Source organism: Eupeodes corollae, chromosome 1 (genome assembly GCF_945859685.1).
Source record: "Eupeodes corollae chromosome 1, idEupCoro1.1, whole genome shotgun sequence".
Lineage (NCBI taxonomy): Eukaryota > Metazoa > Arthropoda > Insecta > Diptera > Syrphidae > Eupeodes > Eupeodes corollae.
The window spans coordinates 310,482,406-310,500,863 of NC_079147.1; the positions used below are offsets into that span (position 1 = coordinate 310,482,406).

An 18,458-nucleotide genomic window follows, 5' to 3' on the forward strand; every position below is an offset into this window, starting at 1 on the left:
TATATATTTTTGTTTTCTCTTTTCAGATATCGAACTCAAAATGATATCGAAAGATACAACCACCTCCAAATGATAATAACAAATTCAATATCACTAACCAAATACATCGCATTTTTTCCAGTGAAGGGTCAACGAAACGTAGGCATAACTGGTTCAGTTCGCCCATTTACTTTAAAATATCAAATAATATCTTCAAGATAAAACAAACAACAACTTAAAAGCTGTGCGCGGTTGATTAAAATAAAAATAAAAATAAAAACAAGATATCCAGAATGGAAGCCGAGGAAATTACAAAACTAGTTGATGGAGTCTATAAGGTGCACAAAATATACTTAAATAATATATGTATTATCTATTATTATTGTATTACTTTTATTTTTTTAAATTTGTTAGTTGTATACTTTAATATGGATATTTTATTGAATTGGTATGGTTTAAATTTTTGTTTTTCAAACTTGATTTTGAACCTATTTAATGTCATCAATTTGGATTAGTTATGGGTTTGGAATGTGGACTGTGGGTATTACTTGGTTTTACTTAGTGTAAAAACAAAATGATACTTTGATATTTCAATTAATTTTGATTGAAGTTAGAAATACTTAATATCAAATAATTAATTTAATCAATTACGTACATATGTACATATGTATGTAAGCATTTGTACAAAAAATAAACCTGTACAAAACTTTCAAAATTAAATCTAATATGTAGGTTCAAGTGTGCATTTTTCAGGAGACCAGTTTCAAGTTATTCTCACTTTTTGTTAAGTTAATGTTATATGTTCATAAAACCACTTTTTTCTTTAGCTGGACAAAATTTTTCTTAAACACATGATCGAATCGTTCGATTCATATAAATGTTCCATTTAAGTTGATTGAGTTAATTACTCTAACCTTCTACCTTGCACATTTAAAACTTAATCAATTAATATTCTCCAATTAAAAAAACTAATTTATTGATGAAATGAATTTTAAGCTAAAACTTCTGGGTTTTTCTTTGAAGTTTAGTTTTAAAAATATTAAGAACTCGAACATTTCTTCACTTTATATCATTTCTTTAGTTTTAATTTGATAAAACAAAGTTCTTAACAAGACAGAGACGGTTATCATCAAAACGACTATCAATTTATCTAAAAATCGGGTTTAAACTCTTTTACAAAATGTCAATCGCCGCATTTACGTTTTTTCTATACATAATGTTCATAGCTGTTATTTGAGCAAATTCATAGTCAATGGTTATTATGAAATTCTTGACACAAAAAAAGTATTATTGTCTTTTTTTAACATATACATATAAATATTATTTTATAAGAAAAGCAGTTCCTAGCTTGATTTATTCAAGTCGACAATACTTACAATTTTTCGAAATGGATTAAAAAAAGTTATTATCATTGCACATGCAAAATTCTTCCAGTCTCAAATGTATTCTAAAATGTAATATCACATAAAAGTCAGGTCTTTTAGAAGAAATATAAAAATTGCTTTACCGAGTTTTAATTCCCTTCTTATTCAATTAAGATTTTAGAATTCTAACGCTTTCGAACTTGATTTTTCATTAGTTCAAATTTTATGGATTCGAACTTTGTCGAGAAATTGGCTGTTCGAAAAAGTTTATGAAAGATAATGTATAACAAAGATTGTGCTAATTTTAGACTGATCATTTCCTTTTGCCGAAAAACAAAATACAGAATTTCAAGTGAATGTTTAGCAGAACAGGTATTTACATTTAATAAATCATTTTTAAGCCAACACAATAACATTCAAGTTAGATTATTGGATAAGTAATCCAATCGTATCACCTTAATTTTCAAAAATGTTATAAAATCGGGTATAAGCCCACTTTTGTTAAGAAATTTGAGTACATGGTTTGGGCAGACTTTTATGCTTATAAAATAGAAAAAAAAATTGTTTACAAAAACAACACTAAATAACTCAAAAAAAGTTGGAGATCCTCCTTAAAACTAGAAATTGTATCTTTTAATTTGTCCTAACATCAAGTTATATCATTAATAACTATTTTTCCGTCAAGTATTTAAAATAGATTTTACTATTATTTACCTAACTAGTCTTTAAAGTTAATGAACGTTTCTTAACGTTTCATAGAACTTAGACTTAAGTATCAATAATAAACCCTTCCACTTTTCTATTAAAACTTCCAAAATTACAATTAAAAAATCCTGGACTATATATTTTTCTATGCGCAGGTTCAGACAACATCAGGGATTTCATTCCTTGAACGTAAATTTTGACCAAGGCAAAGTGTAAGAAATTTCAAATTCACACCTTTATTTCGCAAACCTCTACTTTAAGTTTATAGTACAAAAACTACCAACAAAATAATTGTCTACAAAACACTCCTGAGGCAAGGTAGAAGTCTACCAAGATTTGTAATTTATATTGTAAAGAAATATTAGTTTTTTTTCCAAATTGACAAGGAACCCTTTTACAAAAAGCATTAAATGAAGTTTTACAGAAAATAAATAAATCATTGACAAGTAAAGTTCACCTTTCAGCTGAATGCAAAAATATGATCAACTGTCATTTTGATAGAAGTTTACTTGACTTGATAGTTAGGGAGATTTTTCTTGACTAACTTTTCAGTCAACTTTCCATTAAAGTTGGAAGGTAATTTTTTGGCAGCTGGCCAATCAGATCCTAACAAGTTGCCTTACTTCGTCTGAACCTGCCCTTATGTCGTCTGAACCTGCCCTATGTGTTTTATAATTTGTCTGCGTAACATTGAATCTTATATGGACGCCGTAATATTTTCTCAACTTTTGATGCCGATTGTTTTGAAAAACCAAATCGGTTTACAAAATTTTGGGAAGAAAATCAAGAATGGACAAAATCTGGATAGTTATACTTAATTCGGTTCTTAAGTATTTTGAGGAGCGAAGTAGGTTTTTAAAATTAAGTTTTTTTTTTTTAAACCACAAGACATAGACATTGGATGGATAACTTATAAAATTTACAAAAAGTACTTACGTTTTTGGATTTTCATACTTTTTGCAAAAATAAATGTTGACTACCATATATAAGTAACTTGGTATTGTAATAGTCATTAAAATCTTTTTCATTAATAAAATACACCATACCCAACAATCGCTTATACTTTACCTGATTTTTATGACATCATTATAGTTAATACAATTTAATAGTAGCGCCGCGCCGGTGGACATTTAAATCCAACACTTCCCAGGCCTTAAGGTTTTTCCTTGTGATATAGTATATAAAAACGTAGTAAAAAGTAATTGAGTTAAGAATTGTTCAGCCAGTAGCTAACCTAACTATTATGTTTTGATAAACTGCCATTTTTTTAATGTTGAGCTGCTTGTTAATACGATTAGGCCCATAAAAGAATTCAATTAATTTACTTACAGTTTATACACATTCGTTTAGAAACCTAATATACAACTTTATTTCCCAGTTCCAGTTCCTACTCGATGAGAGATCTCAAAAGATAGAGGTCATTTGCTTTACATTCGAGAGTTGTGACTAAAGTGTTAAAATACCGAAGGTTAAACTCTAGATCAGCCTACAAGTCACTTGCATGCAAAGTTTTAAAAAGTTTGTGTTGGTTTTTGTCATACCGAATCGAACCGAACAGTGGACATACACATTTTTCCAAGTGGGTAGTATTAAGGGCTTCTAGTTTTTTTCATTTCGCAAAACTATCTACAATGTACACCTTGTCACGGCAAACAGAAAACGAAAAACATTAAAAAATAAAGAACAGCATGGAATCCATAAAAGTTTCGATTTAGTATTCTTTTAATTCTTTGCTTATATTATAGAACTGTTGGTAGGTGAGCTTTGAATGGTTTCTTTTTACATTGAGGGTGGTCAGTTCTAATTACTTAATGTGTTTCCATATTCAGAAAGTGTACTGATAGGGTAAATGCCACCTACTTCACACACTTAGTACTTACATAGTCTTAGGTAGAAACAAAATTCAACACACTTTTTGAATAAAAAGAAACTAGAATAAAGTTTTCTATGGCTGTGCTTTTTAGCTCTGTCATGTTTTCTTTTATATTTAATAGTATTACAGACTTTTGAAAGAATATACACAACCGTAGCTATACATAAATGTACATAGAAAACTCATACTATACCATTTTTTTTAGAGCAGAACCTGAATTATTCTTATTTAATATTTATTGACTTTTCAGAATTAGTGTTTGTTTGGAAAGACATTATGTAATGTAGAAAAAAAATATCAAAAATAATAAATTCGAGTAAAATTAGAACCTTGGCATTAGTTCTAAAACATAATTGATATTCATTTTGTTCAATTTGTCGAATAAGCTTTATTTTTGGATAAAGTACTAAAAACTTAAAAAGCCTTAAATTAAGTAAAGACGATGTCTGCTACGACCTGTCGTTAAAAAATGTCCAAATATGGTACATTTTAGCGGACCTAAAATTGTGTGTCATTGTCCAGCCGAATATGAAATAGGGTAGGTTTAAATGACATAAGGAACTTGAAGATAAATGAAGTATTAAATATATTTTTGCTGAAAAGGGCCTTCCAATCGAGTCAACTTTTTTTTTGGAATGTTGAGTCAAGAAAAATGTCCCTTAATATAAAAGTTAAGTCTTCTTGTTGAGAAATTGTTCAAGTGTCATTGTTACGAATTGTTGGGATTTGTTAAAATCATTTATAAACGACTACAAAAACTACCAAAAACATTATTGTCTGTAAAACACTCCTCAGGCAAGCTACTGTTTTTGTATTTTGTATTTTAAAGAAATATTATTTAATACTTTTCTGATTTGGGAAGAAATTCTTTTAAATAAATCACAGAGTAATAAAGTACAGCTTTTACTTAAATGAAAAATTATGATTAGCTGTCATTTTGACATAAGTGGAATTGACTTCATAGTAAGGGAGATTTTTCTTAGCTAAATTTCCAGTCAAATTTCCAATGAAATTCCCTTTATTGGAAGCAACATTTGGCAGCTGGACAATCAGATACAACAAACAAAAAGATGGACCGCAAAATATCAGTCAAAGAATAACATTGGCTTACTGTGTATCGTGGAATAAAATGAAAATAATAAAAATTCTATGCCTAATTTAAATGACAAGTTGATATTGAGTTAATTTTATCTTTCAATCCACAAAAAGTAATTACTTGTTTCCAATAAAATCATTTATTTTGACAGCTCAACACCTTCAACTCAGCGCCTGAGCTGAGAAATCGTATGTACATATTTGACATTTCAACAATGCGTTTAGGAACGATGTAATGATTTTTATTATTACAAATCATTACAATCTTAACTTTGAGGAACTACAATAGTTAACGATTGTTTACAATAGTTAGAAAAAGAACGTACCTCAGCTTTTCATACTTTTTTATTAAACAGCAGGAAAAATTTCTCGAGACTTTAATCCCATAAAAAATCTTTGGTAACTCTTGAAGAGGGAATAGGAAGAGAAAACAAAGAACAGTAAAGATACAATTTTTCATTAAAAAAGTATTTGGCTGTTATCAACTAATTGGCAGCTTTGTAATATGGATTGATTTGATAAAATTGCACATCTTACAATCTTCTGTATTGATTGTTGTTAGATTCATAAATGTAGCAAGTTTTGCGAAGAAAGAGATTGCATTTTTGGATTTGCTAGGATTTTTCAAAAACCTTCTTTAGCCAGCCATTTTGTTCAGTTGGGTTTGTTGTTGTTTTTCTATAAAAACAAATTTTTAACACAAACAAAAAAATGTAATTATAATATTTTTTCGTAAAAAGGTGCGACTGATTGACGCAACTGAAGAATTTAAAAAATTGCATTACCTCGCTATTGAAAAAAAATTGTTTTCTATAACTAATCTGTTATTGCAAGACTGTACAATATTTTAAATTATGTTTTTACAGAACATTCTGGAGAAATTCAACCCTGGTGCTAGACAACTGATAACTGCCGGCAAAGCGTACTTGAAGGCCTTACATGGTATGTTTCTCAATTTAATCTGTTTTAATATGACTGACACTTGAGTTATATTATTTATTATTATTATGAATAACATTACATTTTACATCATAGGTGCTGCTTCTGCTTCAAGAATGTTCAATGAGGCGTTAGCTAAGATTGCCATGAATGCTCAACAAAGTGGCACTGGAGATATTGGTAAGTAATACTTAAATACAGTATTGAAATTTAAGCAAACACCAACTCTAACACAATATCTTTCGTTTTAACAAAAAGGTTCAGCACTAATGAATGTTGTCACAGTATATAAGGAAATCCAAGATCAACAGATGAACATTGTAAGTTATTCAACCGAATTCTATAGAAACTAATAATATATCTTGAAAATTTGATTTTTTTTACATAGCTTAAGGCTTTCTATGTTGACCTCCTCGTGCCATTAGAGACAAATTTAGAAAAGGATACAAAAGTCGTTCAGCATGAACAAAAGAAATTCATGCAGCAACATAAGGTTCGAACGGAAAGTTATCAAAAGGCTATATCGACAATGAAAAAGCAACGTAAAAAAAAGAACAGCCCGGAGAATACTGAAAAAGAAATCAAGGTAAATACGCAATGAAAATTCTTAGGTTTACTCATATGTCAGGGATTGGAATTAAAATCCTGTTTGAGTTATAACAATGTACATAAGTCAAAAATTCTGTATTACGAAACTCTAACGAAAAAAAAAATTAATTTATGGTCAAAATACTGCTAAACTAAAATCAGTATTAAAAAATTCAGGTTGATAAGTTGCAAAAGAAAATCTTTTTTTTTCTCACCCTTTTTTTTCATAATTAAAATGATTTTTCTGTTTCTGCCTATTATGCAAGTGCAGATTTCTTAAAATAGAAAATTATTGCAATTTTTCGAATTTCACTGTGTTTTGAAATACCGAATTTAAGACATGCTGCAAAATTTTGATCATGTACTTTTCTTAAAAAAAGTATACGTACCCTCAATAAATATATATTAATTTTAAAATTAAAGATCAGAAAATTAAGGGAAATTTGAATGTCTTTAAAGCTAAGCAATTTACTTATAACACATTTATCTTAATTTTTAGAGCCTTCAACTTTTAGATGATCAGAAAAAGAAGCTAGATAACTTTTGTGAACAAAGTTACAAAAGTGTAAGTCTTAAACCTTATTTTTCTTAAATAAAATACAACTTATAAATGATAACATTAATTGTTGTATAGGCAATGACACAAGAGCGTCGCAGATATGGTTTTGTATTAGAAAGACAATGTTCAATATCGAAACATTGGATGGCTTTCTATGCCCACGGAAAGAGTGTCATCGAAAACAACTTGGATAACTGGCAAGAAGTCGCTTCCTCCAGAGAAGTTATCCCTACAGTTTATGATAGTAACTTTTTGCGGCGAATGGTAATTAAAACTTTACTTAAGTTAAGAATGTTAAACTATTAAAACAAACATAAAATTAAAGGAAAAACTTAAAGAAGATGAAAGCCATTCTGGATCGTCAATGCTTAAAAAAGCCCGGAGCGTAGATGCTCCCTATGGTGATATGAGAACCCTCAATGATCACAATTATTCCCAAAATTCTCTGCCCCGTGCCAAATCAGACTTTAATCTAACAGCTTCAGCATCTAACATTAGTGAGTATCTTTAAAAATTGAAAATACATGTAATTCTTGTTGAGTATGTTAAATTAAAACATTTTTTAATCAAGGCAATGAAAATTGGGATCAAAGACCTGTTGTTAAGGCCTTATATGCATACATGCCATCGGGAGAGAACCAACTACCATTTGCTGAAGGAGACAGAGTGGCCTTAGTTGGTACTAAGGCCAAGGGCTGGCAATTTGGAGAAAATTTACGAACCCAAATGTTCGGATGGTTCCCTATTGCCTATACAAATGCCGAACAAAATGAAAAGAAACCAGATCGGGACCGAGAAAGGGATAGTAGTTATGAGAATGTACAATTTGATCGCAATGGTATGAGAGGTTACCAGGAATACCTTTCAAATCAAGCAGATGCAGCTGCCGAAAGTGACTCTACTTATCGAAAGAGGAATAATAGTGCAGACGAATCATCACCAACCAGGATGTTTGGAGATACCATCATGTATAGAAATCAGAAAAAGGTAATAAATTAAAGTAAAATGATGATGTTAATCATATTTTAATATTTTGTTTTGCTTTAAAGTATCGTGGGGTCACAGGAGGAAATCCAAAGCCAGGTCCTCCACCAACACTGCCAGCACCAGTGCCATCTGGAAGCAATTCCAGTCGAATGCTTAACTCATCGCAAAGCTTCTGTTTACCTAATGGACCTCCTTTGATAGAGCGAAGAAAGCATAAGAATCAGAACGGTCCTCCACCAACACAGGTTATTTAATCTTAACGAAGATCTGAAGCCAATTTTATTTATTTATGTGTGTATTACCCTTAAACAGCCAATGACACATGGCCACCAGAAGCACCTACGTGAGGGAACTGCCAAAACATCATTGCATAGTAGTAATGACAGTGGTTTTGCAAACGAACCCCCACCACAGCCAGAGGTTGATTACTCCGATGAAGAACATTCCAATAGAGTTCCCATAAGGTAAGTGGTTAAGAAATCATATTTCCCATAATATGCTTTTTGAGTGGAATAAAATTGGAATTGTATTGTAAAATTTATTAGATTTAATTGCCCGACATATTAACATATTTGTGTTTGTTTATGCTTTTCTAGAATTTACAAAGTTTGCTTTAAATCAAAGGTAGATTGTAAAGTATTTTCTTAATCTCAGCAAGGGTTTTGATAGTTAAAACAGAAGTTTACTTTTCAAAAGAAACAATGTAGTCAATTTTAAATGAATTCCGGAATACCTCAAGGGAGTCATCTGAGTCCACTGTTGTTTGTTTAATTTATTAATGATCTTTCTTCAGTTAGTTTTGTTTTGTTTTATAGAACAATCTAAACTCTAGGCATATATCTTTTATATTTTATTTAATCTTAAACAATCCCTATTAGTTCTTTTAATACAAACCCCAAAAAATGGTCAGTTTAAAGAAGATCAATTTTAATTTAAATAATTATATTAATTTATATTCATAATTTTGTTTAGTATATAATACAACACAATTCCATTTCATTTCCGTTCCTTTTTTTATGTTTTTTTTTTTAATTTTTATTTTTTTAACTTTATTTGTTTTGTTTTATTTATTTTTATGCATTCGTCGTCAATGTCATGCTTTCATTTTGTAACCATGTCCCCCCATATACACAACATGTTCACATAACAACTCAGACGTAGAAACGATGCTAGCTACAAGTCATCCAGAGAAGTTAACTCCTGGACTTTGAGTAGAAACTTTAAGAGTAGCACTGACAACGAACAAAAAGTGTCAACAATACTTAGAAGACCAATTAAACAGTCAACGAGCTTTGAAAATATCATTGCAAGTGATGATGAGATTCTAAATGGAGGTGGAGGTATAAAACGAACGAAGTCCTTTTGGAGATTCGGAAAATCCGATGAAGTATTAGCGGGAATGTCGTTATGGCGTCACAGAGACCTTGTCCAACTTCCAGAACCTGAAGCCGATGATAAAACAATGGAAAGACTTCAGCCGAAATCTGAAAAATCCCCAAGATCATCTGTTCTTTTAGGGAAAAATTCTTCCCGCCAATCAATATCTTCCAACGAGACCAAACAACGAAAAGAAAGTTCTTCTACTGTTGAGAACTTCGAAGAAGAAAACATCTACGGAGTTACTCCAATGCATGAAGACACTATTCAAAGAAAATACAATGCACACCAGAGCTTTCAGGAAAAGCATATGCCGAAATCAAGAATGAAGATAATGAAGACAATTGAAATCGACATTGAAAACCCTTCAGATGCTGAGCGGATGAACAGTTTGAAACATGGCCAAAATAACGATTATAGGGAAAACGCTCAACAATCTGTCAGCAGTAGAACTCATCAAAAACAAAAAGTCCAATCAGGAACTAATTTGAGCAATGGAAAGTCTTCAAAGAAAGCAAACAATAAACAAGCTAGCAATGGAAAGCAACTTATGCAACAGAAGATGATAAGTAAGCCCCGTGAACAACCTTCTTCGGAGGACAGTGAAGATAATGATGATGATGATGACGATGATAATGGAACATTGAAAATGAGTGATGTAAATAATTTTTTCGATGACATTGCTGCCCAAGAAACTGGAATGGTAATGAAAACTGTTAAACGACAAGATATTCTCAAGCAATATTACACCAGTGAAGACGAGGAATCTGATGTTGACATAAAGTCAACAAGTTCTGACCCATATGACTGCATCGTTATAAATGACCATCTTGTTCGGAAGGATGACAAGAATCGAAGACATGTGAACTCCTACCAGAAGCAAATGGAATTTCAAACTTTCAGATCTATTCCAAAAAAGTCATCTGGTAATAACAGCAGCAAACCTAGTACACTTAACAATAGCAGTGCTAAAAATGATGAACACCACAAAAGGAACTCCGAGTCATATATGGTGGACTCGAAATCAATGGGTCAAACAGCGACAATCTTGCCACGTACCAGACTCGTAAAATCAAGTAATTTGACGCTAGAAAAGAATCTGAAGAAGACAAAGGAAAACAATGCAAACCTTAACGCCGAAAACGGAAAAAGCTTTTCCAAGACCTATGGTCCATGGTATGACTTTTGGGATCACCAAGACCAACAGTCTGAGGACCATTCTCTTCACAGTTCGAAAGTTATAAAGAATTAAGTTTGTCATTTTGTTTTAAAATATATGTTACTTGAAATACCCAATCCAAAAAAAGTGATTCTCCAACGAAGGAATAGTGAAGATACATCGATAAGTTCATGTTCTCCCAGTGCATAGTTTATAACTTATTGTTTGATTTAGTAAAAAAAGTATCAGAGAACCTGAGCTTATATTATTTGCTTTTATTTTTGCAATAATGATAAAAGTTGGTAATATTTGAACACAAACAATTGACAGGTTCGGACGACATAAGGGCAAGTTTCTATTATCTGATTGTCCAGCTCCTAAAAATTTAGCCTGTTAATTTGGGCAATTGAAAGCTAATTAAGAAAAATCTTCCTAACTTTCACATCAGATATTAAGTGTGCTTGTGTTAGAATATCAGGTGGTAACATTTTTCATTTTACTGAATAATTTCATTTTATCATTTTAAGAAAAATATTTTTTGTCAAATTGGAAAAGGAGTAAATAGCACTATTTCACGACGGTTTTGATTTGCATCTTGTATGAAGAAGAACATTTTGTAGATAATTATCTGTATGTGTTCTGAAGATGAAGGTTTGTGAAGTAAATTTACATGTTTGAAATTAATAGCACCTGAAAACGTAATTATTTTCCATTGTCTAAATTTGTGTGCAGTTTACTGCAAATGAAGTCCCATATGTTGGCTTAACCTGTCCAAAGACTTGTGCTTTAACTTTTGGAAGAGTTTTATTTCTGTACTTTATGTCACTTTCTTCTTCCTAGCACCTTATATATATATATTGTATACTTTTTAAGTGTTGGTTCTTAACAGTTTGACAAAATTGAGAAGTGTGCCCATTTCGAAGACTCAATTTCTTATCTACCATTCTATAGAATTTGTTCTTTTATAGAAATAATACTTATGTTGTATCGATGAGTATCTTCAAAAGTGGAGAAAGGAAATCATAAAACGAATAATGTGCAAAGTTCAATAGGAATATGTATGGGTTAAGCTTTAGAGGCTTGGGTTTATCTAGGAGCGTGCTTCAAAATAACCGGATTGAAAAGGAACACTCAAACTATAAATATTTCAAAGCAAGTTAAATTTGAAGAGTAGAAAATTAATTATTTTTGGCCACATAACCCCAGTTATAAGAACTTGATGGGCTTCACGTTTTACTTAGTTGTTTTTATGAAACATTAATAATTTTTGTTGGGTATTTTTGTCCGCATTGAACTCACCATATTTTTTTGTGTAACGTATGACAACCGCTTAAAACATAAAAAACACATATTAATTGTATATTAAAATTACCGTAAGATGCTTATTTTTATGGAAGTGACTACAGAGATGCCAATTTATGACCTTTTTTTTAAGATTTAAAGATTCAGTCGACGAGGTCGGCGTTATTTTAATGCATATACCGGAAATGGCGTTATAAATTGGCATAACCCTAGTCCCGTCCTATTTTTATATTACATACCTACCTACATTTTATATTTTAATTGTTTTGTTTGTATATTATGCAATATAAATATTTTATATATATTTAAATTGTTACATTTGTTGTATTGTATGCTTTCTGTTAAAAGCAAGTGCTATAAAGTCTTTTATCTATTTTGTACATTTATAAAAACACACAATATACTTCATATACAATATATACATTGGTTTAAAATTGAAATAAATTGGAATAAAAATAAGGTACATTATATTTTGTAATCTTTTATTTTTCTAGAAAGGGAGGACGGTTTAGCAACATTTATATAAGTTTCTGATACAAAACCGTCCTAAAAGCTCGAATTTACATCCCTCTCTAAGTCTTCCTACACAACACACAAACTTTAACGTTGAAAAAACTATAACTTCCTTCCCGCAAATAGAATTTAGCTTCCGTTTCCATTTCTTAAATAAGGTTTGCCACAGAATATACTAAATAATATACTTAGCATTCCTTTGTTTAAGTTTTATTTAAAGTTTTGTAAAAATTAAATTAATTCAATGTATTTTTGGATCTGAGAATGTGATAATTTATTTAAAATCTTATTTCTGTAATCCAATTTTCAATTCACAGAGCATCGCAATTTGCTACAGTTAAGCTGAGGCATACTAAGACAAACGACCGATCAGCACCGATGATTTATAAAAATAAATGATGGGAATCGATTAAAACAGCAATACTCTAACTTTTTTTTATAATAAAGGAAATAAAAAGATGAACTTTTAGTTGTAATTGGTTTTTATTGTTTGTTGGAAAATTTCTCCTTACAGTTAACGGTCTTTAAGCCGACCTGCTTCAAAACTTACAGTTTCCAGATGAAATTATATCGTTTTATAATCATTTTGAACCAAACGTTTTACATATGTAAGTATGTGAATTTATTTTTGCCCATAGCGATCTTGGTTTCTTTGGTCTTAACTGTTCTGGTTTTGAGAGATTCCTGTGAATTGAAAAGAAACCAAAAACAGATCCGAGGTCCAAATCGCCGTTTTTTGGTGTTAACTGTTCTCGATTTCAGAGATTCCAAACTGTGTGAACCAAAAAGAAACCAAAAATATGTAGATCCGAGATCCAAATGGGCGTTTTTTAAAGTTGAAAAAATATCTACGATATACACTAAAACTAGTACCCGTGGCATGATAGCTAATGCGTTGGACTGTCATGCAAGGGGTCTTGGGTTTAATCCCTGCCTGTGCCACCTTAATTTAAAAAAAAAATAATTTTCGCGGGAATTGACAAATCCTTCAAGAGTAATTCTTGTCATAAAAAAGTGCTTTCTCAAATTATCCGTTCGGATTCGGCCTAAAATTGTAGGTCCCTTCCATTCTTGACAACAGTACTCGCACATAGGAATGGTTGAGAGTTGTAAGTCACTAGGCCCTGGTTCACAACGGACTGTTGCGCCACCCCATTTGATTTGATACACTAAAACAGTTGCTAGAATTATATACTTTTAGAAATGTTAAGTTTTGTTTTGTTAAATGACAAGCTAGATAACATTTTATTTTTATAAATATGAATTGCTATAAAATGAATTAACAAAATTATTTTTTTCCGTCACAAAACCAAAACAACAATACAATTTTAAATCATAAAGTATTCTTGAACTTTAATTTCTAAAAATGTTAAAAACATCCAGAAGCGGATTTTTAAGTCTAAGGTAAGGTAAAAGACAACGTTAACAATAAATTTAATGATCATTTTGAAAAAAAGATATTTTCATCTTCTGAGTACAGTTTTAATAATTTTAGTACCCTGCACAATTACTGGATGTTTATATTTATGAGTCTGTTTTTGGCTCTATATGAAGTTTTGAGAAACTTGGAATTTAACTCTTTCGAGGTTTCGAAAAATCTCGTTTAGGAGTAAGTTTTTAGTGCTACTTTCGAATCCGAACTTCGATTCTTATTGTCTGTTTGAACTTTAAAAGTTCACGTTTACAAAATGATGGTTATATTTTTTGCAATATGTTTCAAAAAATGAATGTTGGAGCCATATTCTTAGAGAACAGATTCGTTACAAAATCATAAATTAACCTTCAAACCGATTTGCCATTTTCTTATTTTCATTGTTTTTTCGAATTTTAAAAATTACTTACGTACTTAGTTATTGCACAATAAGTACATTTTATGCCGTAACCATCATAAAACTAGACAAAAAAGAAGTCTTCATTTCCATAAAATCAATAACTTTGATTAACGGATTTTTTAAAACAATTTTATCAATTCGTTTTTTTTTCAAAATTTGTATTGCTCTTAAGTATTCTTGTATTCTTTTTTATTCATACTTAATAACATATTTTTCTGAAAAAAGATATAGAGTTAAGTTAATAAAAAATTAACGCTTATAGGTCGAATTTTACAAAGTAACAAATGTTACAATTTGAAATGGAAACTGAAATAAGAACATTAAATCATAACTTCATATTAAAATTAGCTCAGGAAACCATGGTTGCCTTCTGTGACTAGGACTGCTGTCTACCCTGTTTATACGATCTGTGTACATACAGATCTTTATTATTTAATCCATGTAACAAAGAACGTGAATTAAATAAAACCTTGTCATACCGAAGATGAAATGTATTGCAAAATGCCTATTCAATAACAATAGCGCCTTTTCTTTTTAAGCTCAAGGCCTTCGCATCGAGTAAGATCCAAGTACAATTTGATCAAAGCTCTCAGACTTATTTATGAAGCACACTAGAGGAATGAACTGTCAATTGCTTAAGAATTTTCCATCTGTCTCTTTCATACCACACGAAACAAACGTGAATTCAGCCACGCTCAGCTTTTAACTCCATTTTCTCGATCATTTTTTTCAGAGCTCATAGAACGAACAGCTAGCTTTGATTGTAAAAAGAAATAGAAACCGAGCCAAGGCTTAAGTTTTCACTTTTCCTAAATTGTCGTCGGGACATTAAAACTTTTGCGCCACCTTGTTCAACTTTTAGAGCAATACATCTTTTACAGCCTGGTGATTATTTCAAAACAAACACATGACCATCCCTGTATTTTTTAAATGTCAAACTGACGTTTAGTTTGATAGATGAAGATTAGAATTTATTAATTTCACCGGCTAGTTTTAGAGAGGACATGTTAACATTTACAAATTGTTATAAATTCTTGTTTATTTAAATTAACTATGGCTCATAAGGCTATCGAAATTTTGTCACCACTTATATTCTTTGCTGCTTCAATTCCAATATTTAATAAGCTATATGGCACAACACAGTCGGTTATTGACGAAGAGTTTCATCTTCGGCAAGGATTGCATTATTGTCACAAACGCTTTTCAGAGGCAAGTAAACAAATTTGTTTCACCTTCCAGTAAGTATAACCTTTTATCTGCAGTGGGATCCAAAGATAACTACATTCCCTGGACTGTACATAGCTTCGATCATAGTTATTCCGTTCGATATGTGCAACGTTTATGGTTTACGATTGGTGTCATTGCTGGCATCTACTTGCAATGTTTACCTTATTTTTAAAATACGAGAGCGTGCGACGCCGTTGCAACGAAATTCTCTAGTCCTGGCTATTGAGTCAATGTCGATTTCACTATTGCCTCCCTTGTACTTCTTTAGCCACCTTTACTACACTGACGTGCTATCTATGACCTTCTTCCTCGCCATGTACTATTATTGGAGCAAACGTTCTCACGGAATATCTGCAATTTTTGGTATAACTTGTTTGTTTGTTTTTAAAAAGATATACTTTCCAAAAATGTTTTAGGCGCTTTCAGTGTTCTTGTACGACAGACAAACATTGTGTGGGTGGTATTGTTACTGGGCGTTTGCTTCTTGGATGAGCTCATCGAGATGTACGCTTACCGCAAAGGAATAAAAAGGAAATCTACAATTTCTTTGTGTAGTGTGAAGGCATGGTGCGAATAATATTGCAAATTATTTATTATTTATAACAAGCTTTCATTCTAGACTATAGCCAGTATCGCGAGTTCTTGGGGAGTTGTTCTACAAAGCATCGTTAACACCCTGAAGCTATTCTATGGATACATCACGGTCATGGTCGTTTTCGTAGCATTTGTGGTTTCCAATGGTTCGATAGTCGTTGGGGATAAAAGTGCACATGAAGCCACTCTGCATGTTCCTCAGGTTGATTCCGAAATCAATTTTATTTATGCATAAAATTAAATGTTCTTATTTTAGATCTTTTACTTTGGACTTTTCACGCTAATCTTTGGAGCACCAGTTTTGTTTGAAAAAGCAAGAGAAACTCTGAGAACACTGACAAAGTCAAAGAAATTCTATGCTGCTAGCTTAATTATATTTCTGATTGTTGTTCGCTACAATACAATGGCTCATCCCTACCTGCTTGCCGATAATCGACATTATACTTTTTACATTTGGAATCGTTTTTATGGAAAATACGAATGGTTTAGATTTGTTATAGTTCCTCTCTACGTGCTTGCTTTGAAAGTAATTCAATTATCTATGGCACATTTATCAAGCGGTTTTCAACTCATGTTTTGGGTATCATGTTTCACTGCTCTTTGTTGCCAAAAACTGCTGGAGGTTCGGTATTTCCTCATACCGTTTATGATTTTAAGGTTAAATTTAAAAATCCGAAACCGAAGATATATCATTTTTGAATTAGTGTGGAACTTATCAATTAACATCTTAACGTTTATGATTTTTTTCAAAAAGGAAATTTACTGGTCGAATTACAGCGAGCCTCAACGTATAATATGGTAGATAGAAATTTATTATAATAAAGTTCGGAAAGAAATGTTTCATGAGTATGTGTTTTTCTATAAGTTCGAATTGTCAAGGATGGACTATTAATCATAGACAAGAAAGTTATCTGTTTTGAAGGTATGAGACTGCTACGTAGTAGGTCCGCTGACTACGTTTAGATATCCGCTGTATAGCTTGATTTTAAAAACGAATATTTGCTGGTTTAAACATAATATAGTAAAATTACCTTAAGGAAATTTTGGAATACAAAAAACATACATTGCAAAGTATTTTAATACCATACAAAATTATTTTGCTAATGAACATAACCCCTTTTAGGATCTGAGTGTTAAATACAGCGATGGAAAAAATTATAGGGCATCGAACGATTCTGTAAATTGTTTTCAACTTTTATGGAGCTGCGTGAATTCTCCATGGTCATCCTGCACAAACGGACGAGTTTGGTAGAGATGCCAAATATCATACACATACATCTCTTCCCTGTAGATAGAAACAATGAAAAAACTAGCTTAAATTCTTAACTATCATTTTCGTGTATTTGGGATCGAATTTGGAGTTTCTTGGTCGTCTATTTAGAAAAACAAAGACAAATCTGTTTAGATAAGATGAACAAAATCCTGTCAGATGAACAAGGAACTTTAAGCTCGATAATTATTACACGGAGATGATAGTTAAGGATTTTGGTGAAAACACTATGAGTTTTTCCTAGTTTTTTTTGTTTCACCATCTGAAGCTAAGCCAATTATTTTAATTAAAAGAAACGTATCAAAATGATGTCTCTAGCCGAAAAGAACATGTTAATTATTGTGGATTCACGCAAGGTAATAACCGGAGCACTCGTAAAAGTTGTAGAAAGAATATAATCTTCATACTTAATGGAAGTCTTATCAAAATAGTTTGATTTTAAAATAATGGAATCTGTTGTCTGTTGTGAACTTAAAGAAACTGCAGGGTCAAAGACAAGGACAAATTGATGTTATTCTACACTTTTTAAGACATTGATAGTAAATTCTATATAGAAGGATGGGATTATGCTTTTTAAAATTAAATGTGCAACAACAATGTATTTACGGACTAGCAACTTAACCATTTAATAGTTCTATTACTAAAATACAGTACCATTCTTAATACGTTTCTATTATTTTTTTGACGGCAAATTTGTGGGAAATACTTCAGATATTTTTTATAATTATTTCCTTTTGTTAAGGTTTAATAATTTAGTATGATATTTTTTCCTTAAAGCATGGTAAGGTGTAAGTTATTTTTTATATTCGTTTATCCTACTCTTCACAACACGCTTTTAATTACAATAGAATTTGCAAGATCGTTTCTATTATTTTTTTCATCACTTTATTTTTGATTTTAAATACTTTTTAGATTTGGTGGGTAGAATAATTAAATATTTTTTACTACACAAATCACTGGCAAAATAAGTTGGGCCAATGCCATTTTATATAAAATATTATTATCATTAATTTAAGTTTATTTAAAGTAATATAAAATTACAGAAAATAATTAGTTAAAAGCCATCAGCTTTTGTTTTTAAATTTGTACAAATGT

General features: G+C 31.0%; 2 protein-coding genes across 8 annotated transcripts in view; both read left to right on the forward strand.

Annotated features, from left to right (window-relative positions):
* The window catches only part of LOC129942922 (brain-specific angiogenesis inhibitor 1-associated protein 2), a 28,706-nt gene extending 15,797 nt beyond the window's left edge, over nt 1-12,909 (forward strand). For 4 of the 7 annotated variants that reach the window (XM_056052067.1, XM_056052066.1, XM_056052069.1 and 1 more), the window contains 12 exons: nt 27-317; nt 5,883-5,958; nt 6,052-6,135; nt 6,214-6,275; nt 6,344-6,541; nt 7,043-7,108; nt 7,178-7,366; nt 7,428-7,599; nt 7,674-8,089; nt 8,152-8,334; nt 8,402-8,553; nt 9,245-12,397. In XM_056052067.1, coding sequence (XP_055908042.1) covers nt 273-317; nt 5,883-5,958; nt 6,052-6,135; nt 6,214-6,275; nt 6,344-6,541; nt 7,043-7,108; nt 7,178-7,366; nt 7,428-7,599; nt 7,674-8,089; nt 8,152-8,334; nt 8,402-8,553; nt 9,245-10,718 — 3,117 coding nt within the window. In that variant the 5' untranslated portion in view covers nt 27-272 and the 3' untranslated portion in view covers nt 10,719-12,397. The other 3 variants (XR_008781124.1, XM_056052070.1, XM_056052071.1) reach the window with 3 other exon arrangements.
* A 2,268-nt stretch (nt 12,910-15,177) lies between these two features.
* On the forward strand, nt 15,178-16,939 carry LOC129939312 (putative Dol-P-Glc:Glc(2)Man(9)GlcNAc(2)-PP-Dol alpha-1,2-glucosyltransferase). The gene is made up of 5 exons (XM_056047287.1): nt 15,178-15,481; nt 15,535-15,862; nt 15,916-16,061; nt 16,119-16,295; nt 16,350-16,939. Exons 1-5 carry the CDS (start codon nt 15,326-15,328, stop codon nt 16,893-16,895), a joined length of 1,353 nt encoding a protein of 450 aa, XP_055903262.1. The 5' UTR covers nt 15,178-15,325; the 3' UTR covers nt 16,896-16,939.
* The last annotated feature ends 1,519 nt before the right edge of the window (nt 16,940-18,458 follow it).